Below are 10,092 nucleotides of genomic sequence, written 5' to 3'. Positions count from 1 at the left end.
GGCTCATAGGCTATTTTTTTAGGGCTTTCTTGTTATTTTCTTCAACTTTCGTTTACACATATTGGCACAAATAAATATGTTATTATTTTTGCTTCACTACACCAGCAGAGACACAAATCACTGGCTATTCCGAGTAACCCCTGAACGCAGCAGCAGACAGCGGAAGAGGCTCCGCCTGCCGCTAACCTTAAGGTAGCTGTTTGGCTCACTTTCAGAGCTAGCCATGCCTGGGAAATGTAAGTTTCAGGAGTCCTGGCTCGCCAAGGTGATTTACAAGGACTGGTTGGTGAAGGAACTCCATGACATTCACTCCGCCCGATGTAGGGCCTGTTGTAAATCCATCAAACTTCAGACCATGGGCGAGGCTGCTCTCACCAGCCACGCAGGGGGATCTGGCCACAAAGCGGCGGTCCGCAAGCTGAGGGAAGGTACGAGGGGCTGTTGGCGACAGGGACCGATCACTGTTTGCTCAGGGGGTTCCATTGCAGTGTTGTTGTTGTTGTTGTTGGTTGGAGTGTGTTATATTTGGATGCAACAACAGTGTCCACGTCGTGTGGAGAAACTGTCCCAGGTCATCAACCACAGCGACCTCGGGTCTTGGGTATATGCTTGTGTGAGGCAGAGAAACAGAGAGGGGTTTGCTTCCGGGAGTTGTAATCCGTCATAATCTCGCATGGTTTTCCTAAATCTCCTCATGATTCGTTGGATGAGAGCTTTGCAAACATAATAGTCAACACGTCTCTGCAGTAGAGACGAGGAGCTGCAGCCAGCTGAGGATTCAGTGGAGAACAACCGGATATCAGCTTCATCAACAGCACTTTCTCTTCGATGAAATAGTATTGCTTTACTTTAAAATAAGTAAAGACACGTTTAGAAGCTGTGGTCACTGTCGCATGTTGACTTTACTCGAGCCGATTAATCTATTATGAAAATAGTTGGCTATTTATTTAGTTGACAACTAATCAATTAATCTTTGCAGCTCTAGTAATTCAGGTATTTTTAAATACCATTGTTACGGATAAAATGTCTCAATTAACAATTCTGGTGTAACATTTACTTTAATTGTGTTCCCCAATTGAACATTTCAGTTATTTAACTTTACAAAGCGAGTCTCTCTTTGGCGTAAGTTTTGAAGATGTTAACATCCCTGTTTTTCGGTACCTGAAGTCCTCACTCCCTCCTCTGTTTGCAAACGCCACATTTTACATAGAATACATTGTTATTCAGTTTCACAGGTTACAGTGCAATGAGAACTCTGTATTTTTAGCTACAGTCATTCTCCAGAAACCCGTTTCCCCTCTGCAGCTCGTTCAAATGCAAATCCCCCTCCTGTCTCTGATAAGAACAGGAGTGAGATTGCCACAGACCGCAGGTGGTCCAGTCCCCTTTGTTCTTGCTTTGTTAACCTTCAGCCCTGATCTGTGTGCAAATGACTGAGTGGTCATTCTGACAGCCCACCGCAGACTAGTGACCGTGTGCTCATGCTATGCATACCTGATGAACAATAATCCATTTTAAGTAGTGTAATGTGCACATAGATATTGTTATATACATGTGCAAGTCCACATTAAACTGTTACAATCCTACAATATAGGTATATAGTTATAGGTACAACAACCATTTTGGGGCCTATAAAGTTGACCCAAATTGCAAAAACTCATTTTCTCAGACCTCGTCCATTTGCATCCAGCTCTGACATTTGGGTGAACTGACCTTTTTAAGAGCTCCTCAAATGTTTTCAGAGTCTTAAGACTGCCAGCCCTTTTTTATTTGTGTTTCTAAATAAATACAAATCTGCCTTTTCATTACCCTAAATTAACAAACGTGTTGTTTTTTGAAAGTATTTTTGGGCTATTCCATGTTTGTTTGTGAAATGAATCCACTTTTCCTGCTTTTACAAAGTGTAGTTTAGTTGTTCTTTGTGTACTTTCTTGATCTCTCACAGAACATTTTGACTGTCTTGTGTTCCTGGCCATCCAGTGTGAGTGTTGAGGGTGAGATCAGAATGCAAAACTGCAGCACTAATTCATTTTTGTTTTGTTTTTTGTAGAGTTAATCATTCCCCTGAATAACACTTCAGTGAGGTTGAAACACAACCCCTCCATTTCAAAGACTCCTGCTGCCCCAAAGCATCAGCTCGTAAAACAGTTGCACATATAAAGAATTCCTCCTCGAAACTGATTTTAATGATTCTCGAATTTAATGTTGAAATGTTATTGCGTTAAAAATTAGCACTTGGTAAATTTGAGGCAAACTTTGTTGACTTTTAAAAAAAATGTAAATCTCCAAATAGATTCATGTCCATTTGCCATCAAACTTCATTACTTGTTATGATCCATACTCAAAACAAATACATGATCAGTTATGATGCTGTAACGTTTTGTGCTTTGTTCGTGTGTTGTGTGAAGATTTTCTTGCCTTCACCAGAGGGAGGCGCTCTCTGCTTATTTTCCTGAAATACATTTACCTGCAGTATTTTTTTGTCCTTTTCTCTTCACAGCAAACAATATGATGCTGGTAAATGGCGCCGTACAGATGAACGGCAGCGTGAAGCAGGTAAATATTATATTGTTTTCTTTGACAAAACATTTAGAAGCTAAATTCTTACTAGATTGTTTATTTCATGGGGGTCCCTCACCTTTAAGTGTTTGGGAATCACTGACTTCAACACACACTTTGTTCTCTGCGTCTCAGACTGAGGACAGCAAGGAGCAAGTTGCCCTCTGCCTCATGCGGGACCCCTTGGACAGAATAACGAGCAGCGACTGGTCCAATCTGCATCACAGCCCCGCTCCAAACTCCGCCTCCCACAATGCTGCAGAGTTCCAGGATGTGACATTTCCCACCGCCTACTTGACAGTCCCAGGTCAATAAAGCTTCGCGAGCTGCCACAGCATTAGCTCAGTGAACTTTCCATTGGCAAATACCGGTGACCTTTTGAATGAATGTTTATATGTCAATGCTCCCGCGGTTTAAACGCCCTCTGATATGCCAGTTGTGTGTTGTTTGGAAACAGCTAAATGCATTCAGCACTAGGTATTGGACCAAAAACAGAGTTTACTTCACTTAACTTTTTTTTTCCTTTTTCTTTTACCACTGACTTCTCAGGCACCTCTCAGGTCATCAGCCAGCGTCTCCACCCGACAGTGTGCGGCGAGGCAGAGGAAGCGACCCGCCGCTCGTCTCAGCTCGACCCCGCAGACCTGTCGAGACAGGAGCACCAGCAGAGGGCGGACGCTCTGGAGCAGCAGCAGCAGATGAAGATCCTGGAGTGGGAGAACCGGATGAAGGTGCTGGCGTGGGAGCAGGAGCTGGTGAGGGGAAAGAGGCGAGCGGCGCGGCAGAAGGAGAAGGCCTTCCGCATGAAGAAGACCTACTACAGAGCCAAGCTAAAGAGGATGGGTGAAGACGTGCCGCCGTCCTCCTCCAGCAGCAGCGATGAAGAGGCGAAGACGTACGGACCGTCGGGATAAAACCGCTCCAACTGTCGCATTTTTGTTAATTCTTGGATTCTCTCATCTGTGTGCCATGCTCTTTTTACACATTGTCTCGTATTTGAATGCAAAAGAAAGATTCTCCGTTGCTTTGAATCGGCCGTTCTTACACAAAGAGGGACATTTACTTGCCCTGCGTAGGACTTCTCCGGTTTGGTTGCGCTTGAAAGCACAAGTGACATTATTCATTACCTGGGTTGCAGACAACTCAAAAGTACAAATGTAGCTGTTTGAAGAACCTTACATTATTCAAAATGGTGTATCTGCCACACTCTGCAATGCAACGCTGTTTAAGCGTTAAAAAAATGTTTTAATCGTAAATCAAATGAGTGCTAACAGAGTGAAACGCTATGAATACTGAATGCTTTGCACATCACGCAGAAAAAGTGTTGAGTTAAAAATCACTATGTACCTGTTTTGTTTTATCTGTCATTTCATCAGCGGCTCTTCAGTATTCAAAATGAGATGTTCATCGGTTTTTAACCTTGATGGTGTCTGTATAGGTCGAAGTCCTTTTCTGGGGAGAATGTATGTTATTTTAAGGAATGTATTGAGATTACATCTCTCACTCCAGATGGAGAAATGAAACAGACAATCTATCTTTTATCATTTTATCATTACCTACACAGCTTCCTTTGCATGCTAACGCGAGTATGTATGCTTCAACTTTAGTTTTTGCTTTATAAATAAATTTATATTTGGCTCAAAGTTGGTGTTGACTACAGGCCGGTGATGAATCAAAGAAGAATAAATAAGTGGAGAAACATACTGTCCGAGCGTACAGTTGGGGGACCATGTGCCATTATTACGCTGCTATAACAGCCTCTGCTGATATTGGGACTTGGCAGCAGATCCCATTCTTAGCTGTTTCCCCCTGCCTCCAGTCGTTATGCTAAGCTAACAGCCACCTGGATCAACACAGCGACAAGTGGTATTGATCTTGTCATCCATCACTTGGCATGAAAGTGAATAAATTAAATGTCCCCTGTCTGTTAAAACAAGCATCTAGTTAGTATTTTCACAAATATAAACATGTCTCATGGACCTTAGTTCTACTAATCATAACAGGAGCACCGATCAGTTTCAGCCCCTGCAGGTGGAAATAAAAAAATTCATTTGGGGCAGGTTATATTCTGTCAGCTGGGTGCTTCTGTTTTTGTTGACATACGAGGTGGCAGCTGAATGTCTCTGACGCCTCCGAATGTGACGGGACACTTTGAGAGTCAACACGAGTTGGAGAGCCTTCCAGGAAAGCGAGTCCCTGTCAGGATGTTCCCTCATGAATATGAAACGGCACACACACAGAATAAATATAGACACAGCCGAGTAGGAATACGTTTTTTTTTTTTTTAATGTCCAACATTACTCTTGTTTCCGCGGTAACAGGCGAACAGCTGTTTCCATGCCGCCGTCAGCGGGATAGAAGGCATCCCATAATGAATACACAAGCCAACAAAGACCATCTCCCATTCCTCCTCTTCCTCTACTGGACGATATCTCACTCCATTTCCTTCCTTCTGTCACTTTTTTTTTTTTAGAGCACACCACAATTTAGTCTCACTGCCTCGTTTGTGTCGACTCGTGTTGGTCCGGACCAGATTGACCTGAAGCTGCATGTGAAGCTTCAAACAGCTATTACAATGAGCACGTTTGATTTTGGGATGTATCTGCTCTATTTATACCCAGTATTGAGCTCGTTCAGATTGATGACTTTCTGTCTGGGGAGGATAATGCATCGTTGTGAGATGTCAATTTATTTTCCAGACTTTACGTCCATGATCCGATTAAAGAAAAGCAAAATAAATGCTGAAAATCAAAGCACCCTGTGTCACATGTTCATCTCTTCTTGTCTTTTATCTGTGAGTTTGATGCAGTGAGCGACTCGGATCATAAGAAACAGACAAAAGGGGAACATTTGGACCCCACAGAAAATAAATAAATCAACCTCATACAAAATGTAAATATAAATAATCAATACAATGTCAATAAATTATCGATAAATAAAATAAATCTCATGTCTGTACAAGTTAAAGGTACCGTCAGTTGAAGATAACAAATGGATCTTTGATCGAGTAAATGGAGAAATAGGAGCAGCTGAATGAAACGAGTGAGGAGAAATAGTGGGCAGTGGTCCCCTGCAGGAGCACTTTTTGGCAAATACTACCATTATAATACGATGACTTGTCACGTCCGAGGGACATGGGGGTGACAGAGCAGCAGTCGGAACAGGGAGATATGCATTTATGAGGTGTGTGTGTGTGTGTGTAGGTGTGTGTGTGTATCCCCACTATCTGCATTGTTTAGATGAGTAGTGTCCGCGCCCTCCTCCTCCTCCTCCTGTAGGTGCGTCTTGTCACAGTTTCTGACTCAATCTGTGCCAACCGTGTCTTAGTTCGTACCTCATTGTTTCATTGTTTTTGTGTGTGTATTTTTTTGCTGTTGTAATGTCGTTACAAGTATTGTTCGAATGTCACAGTGTTTTCTGCTGGAGGACATGCAGACAACTCATTTTGGCAATGCAGAAACCTCATTTTACCTTCAGGTATTCACAAACCACTTCTTTTTCTTTTTCTTTACAAAAACAGTCAAGTTAGCCACACTCTCTCTGCAGGCCGGTGGACACGGGCTTTCTGTCTCGGGTGCTAACAAACGCTTTTGTGTGTCGTTGGCTCGAGGCCTGACATCAGCGACAGCTGCGGGAAAGGAGACATTGCTGAGGGAGAGAGCAGCGTCTTGAAAAACCACTTAGAGGCTTTTAGCGCCGACACGGCCGACATCCCTCCTCAGCGAACCGGCACGGTGCAGCGGAAGGTATACGCCGAGATCTGGCGAGAGACCTCGTCTTTTGTACAGCAGCATAAACAATAAGAGTAGATCTGAGTTAATGTGTTCTGGTGTGAACCTCTTTGTCAACGACAGCTCTGGTTGGATGTTTTGATCCCATTCGCAAAAGTCAGGGAGACATTTCTCAGGTATAAAAGGTATCCTGAAGTAATTCCCGAGCAACTGTGTTCTGCCAAGCAATTCAACAAATAAATACAAATCTGGCATGGGATTCATGTGCTACAGACATGAGCTAATATATTCTGGTAGACACACTGCTGGATTCGTAAAGCGAGTCTGCTTTCAGGTCTCTGGACAGATATCTGAGCGTGACTCACACTGTCCGCCCTCCTCCTACACAAAACTTCCACTCGCTGTTACAGTATGCAGCCAAATAAAATGCCAACCACAGTGGGTTGTATGGTGTAGTGAAGATTTCGGGCCTCATTGATAATTGTATCCATGGCACAATGGAGGATAAAAATAATACGAATCCCAATTCAAACCAAACTGTGAATCAGATCTAGAGTGTTCACAGCTCGCCACAAAAAAAAACAAAAAAACTGGAGAACAACATAATCGTACTGATTTTAAGCAGCTGTCCCTTTGGCTTGGATTTGCACAGAACTTCTGGATGAGAAGCTTTTTTTTTTTATACGAGTCTCCTGTATGCTGCCGGAGAGAGATTCGGCGGCTCCCGTGGCGCATCTTGAGGCAAGTCGAGTCTTAATGCATCAAAGAGCAAAACACCTTGAGGGTCTTTAAATGGTTGTTACAGAATAAAGCCTCATACAGAGGAGCCGATATCTACCGTCACCCGCTGGATCTCCAGTAATCAATCGACTGATATGGTCTGGTTCAGACAGCACCAGGCACACAGATACACAGACAGAAGACGAGATCACATTCATATACAGCGGATCACAAAACGGCTCAATCTCCCAAAAGAGCCGATGCGATGATTGAGGAACCACCAACTCTGAACCTTCATGTTGTGCTTTAGCTCCATGTTGGCCATCTTTCTCTTCACAATCATCTTCCATCACATCTCTTCTCCTATAATAACCCCTTCCCTCTATTTACAATCACTTCTTGACACTATGATATTTGTCCCCTTCAACCACGTGTCGCGGTTTTAATAATCTCATCAGATAGTATTGCCGGACCCCTGTCGTCGCTGTACACAGAGTGATGAGTGTGAGGAAAAGTTTCTAAGGAAAACTTGGGGATTTTTTTCTTCTTTGTAGGGGGGGGAAATGTCTTCCTCAGCAACAAACAAGACTGCACTCGCTCCAACCTCACTCACAACCTCACACGGACACAATCATTTTAAAAAACAAACAAAAAGAAAACGTCACAAAAGATTTCTTCTTCATCTCCAATGAAAAAGATACAAAATGTATAAAAATGTTATTTACAGTCTTTTCTTTTTCTTCTTCTTCTTTTAGACTGATGTCGTCTGGATCAAGTTGACTTGACTTTGAAATCTGAGGAGTTTGTGTTTTTCTTTAACAGTTTTTAGGTAGTAGAGGTGGTTGAGTCATCGTTCAAAGAAAAGTCAAAGATCGTTGTAGGCAGTGGGACTTGAACAAAATGTAATTTATACAGTACAAACTGACCATGAGCCCTCTTTTATCCTCATGGACGCTCTCTGCCTTACTTTCTTTCCAACTCTGTCTCCTCTCACCCAAGTTTGTTTCTAGGCTCCAAACGTCCCAGCGTGCCCCAGTGGTTCAGGACCATCCACGACCTTTGAACTTGTCACTGTTTTTTCCAAGCACAGCCGCAATGCATAAAGGGATATGGAGGCTGCCATCAAGACTGTCCTTCACTTCTGTTGGCTCTGAGGTGAAGAAAGGAAAATGAGTCATCATTAAGTTTAGACAGGAACTTCAATACTGATTGTAATTTTACTTTCACATAATGATGATAACATACAGTCAGTCAAAACAATACAGAAGCAACATGGAAATGAGCTGTTAGAGGCAAAAGGACAAAGAAAGACAGAACAAAACGAGAGGAGAAGAAGCTAAAAAGTAGGAAATGGAGCAGAGGGAGCTGAGTCAAGCTAAAAATACAGTTAGTAAAAGACAGGAAAGGAACACTATGAGAGGTGAAAACAAGAGTTCAATAGTGGACATGATCCCTATGGAGCTGCCGAGGAAGAAGAAATCCGTCAGGGGGACAGAAAAAAGAGGAAGGTGCAGGAAAGTAAACGCCAAAAAGTGTGTTTACACAGGATCAACGACAATGAAGAGCTGAAGATGAAGCACAAGACATGAAATAGAAAAGGAACAGGAGAGGGTTAGTGGAAGACGGTTTGTGAACACAGAAGGACTTACTCGGAGTCAGGGGAGACTTCAGATATGCTGTGGGAGGTGGCTGACTGGGGCGGGGAGGGGGAGGGCCCGTGGGCGGAGCCATTAGGCCCAGGGTTCGAGGCAGTGGGAGGAGTGAGGACAGAGGAACTGAAGGATGCCAGGATGGAGGACAGAATATCCAGGTGCTCACTAGACGGCTGTCGACCCAGAGGGTTCGGATTTGAACCTGCGACCTGGGGGACAGTCTGACCGGGGTACCTACACGGAGGTGCCGAGTCCAGTCGTCCTCTGACGTGACCTGGGTCTTGCTGGGGCTCCTCAGAGATAGGAGGAGGAGGGGAGGAGGAGGGAGGCTGGTCGGGGTGCGAGGGCTGGCGGGGAGGCAGAGTACGGAGCCACTCCCGACATGGCTGGGCCTGGGCTCCGCCTCCGTTGGTCTCCAGCTGCTCCCGTGACCTGCTGCTCATCAGCGCCCCCCCGAGGTTCTCCCGGGATGAGGCCTGCCGCCGAGTTAGCGAGTTCAACTGCGACCTCGATCCGCTGAGGTATCCCTCCATTCCCACTCCGACCGCTCCCCCGTTTCCACTCAAGTCCTCCCTCGAGGCGTGGAGGCTACCTGCGTGGTGGTTGTCCAGTCTGTCCCTGGATCCTGTCAAGTTCTCCCTGGACGATGAGACTCGCTGGTGATCCAGCCCCAGTGCCCCTAGCCCTCCTCCCTGCCCCAGCTCTCTCCTCCTGGGTAGGAGATCCAGGTTCTCCCTGGAACCCCGGGAGTCCAGTCGGTCCCTTGACCCCCCAACAGTCTGCCTCCCTAGTGGGTCTCTGGACAACTGCCTCCGGGACAGCGAGTCCAGGTGTTCCCTGGAGGAGTAGCGGGAAGCAGGTTGAGAGAGAGAGCCAGAACCTCCACTGGCGCCCGCTGTGGCCGAGTACATGCGGCCGTACGAGGCTGCAGGAACCCCCCGGTGGCCCAGAGTAGAGGTCCGGTACCAATTGAGCTCACTGGGGACGCGGCCCACGGTGGGAAGACCCTGGAGAGCTGGGGGACAGCCGATACGATTCTTCAGGATACCTGAGACAGGAAAATAGGTGTTCATGTGCTTTGTCTATTAATAGGTTCACTAAAATGTCACCCATGCTTTCAGGTGGCATTAGTGATTTATATTCGATTGTATTTCTCCTCCTCGCTTACTCTCTCAGGAGCCGATCACACAGGACGCGACTTTTTAAAGCGCGGCCGCTTAAAAAACGCCTTGACAAAAACACGCTGGTCGTTTTCTAAAAAAAAAATGCGCGGGGCGTTTTTTTTTAAAGGCCGAGTGTGACAGTTGAAGATATTTTAACTTTTAAACGCGATGAAAAAACGCTAGTAAAATGTGCCGTGCAGCGTTTAGAAAGCGCGCATGAAAGGCGCCGTACCGTAGGGAATCAATGGTTTCGCTAGCGACGCGTTT

At 45.1% G+C, this 10,092-nt stretch overlaps 2 protein-coding genes across 2 annotated transcripts in view; one reads left to right on the top strand and one right to left on the bottom strand.

The window, feature by feature from the left end:
- Window positions 1-173: 173 nt before the first annotated feature.
- On the top strand, window positions 174-4,250 carry LOC137800161 (uncharacterized). Its single transcript, XM_068597206.1, has 4 exons — window positions 174-428; window positions 2,501-2,556; window positions 2,695-2,866; window positions 3,109-4,250. Exons 1-4 carry the CDS (start codon window positions 224-226, stop codon window positions 3,471-3,473), a joined length of 798 nt encoding a protein of 265 aa, XP_068453307.1. The 5' UTR covers window positions 174-223; the 3' UTR covers window positions 3,474-4,250.
- Window positions 4,251-4,822: 572 nt separating this feature from the next.
- celsr3 (cadherin, EGF LAG seven-pass G-type receptor 3) overlaps window positions 4,823-10,092 on the bottom strand; it is a 94,040-nt gene continuing 88,770 nt past the window's right edge. The window contains exons 35-36 of the mRNA XM_068597201.1: window positions 8,660-9,710; window positions 4,823-8,160 (exon numbers count right to left, since the gene is read on the bottom strand). Of these exons, the coding sequence (XP_068453302.1) occupies window positions 8,133-8,160; window positions 8,660-9,710 (1,079 nt within the window). The 3' untranslated portion in view covers window positions 4,823-8,132. The remainder of the gene's footprint in view (window positions 8,161-8,659; window positions 9,711-10,092) is intronic.

The sequence above is a fragment of the Clinocottus analis genome, unplaced genomic scaffold (assembly GCF_023055335.1).
Source record: "Clinocottus analis isolate CAN_PGR_092001 unplaced genomic scaffold, fCliAna1.0.p SCAF_4, whole genome shotgun sequence".
Taxonomy (NCBI): Eukaryota; Metazoa; Chordata; class Actinopteri; order Perciformes; family Cottidae; genus Clinocottus; species Clinocottus analis.
The sequence above is the reverse complement of the archived record's forward strand: the minus strand, read 5'-3'. Positions and strand labels throughout refer to the sequence as shown.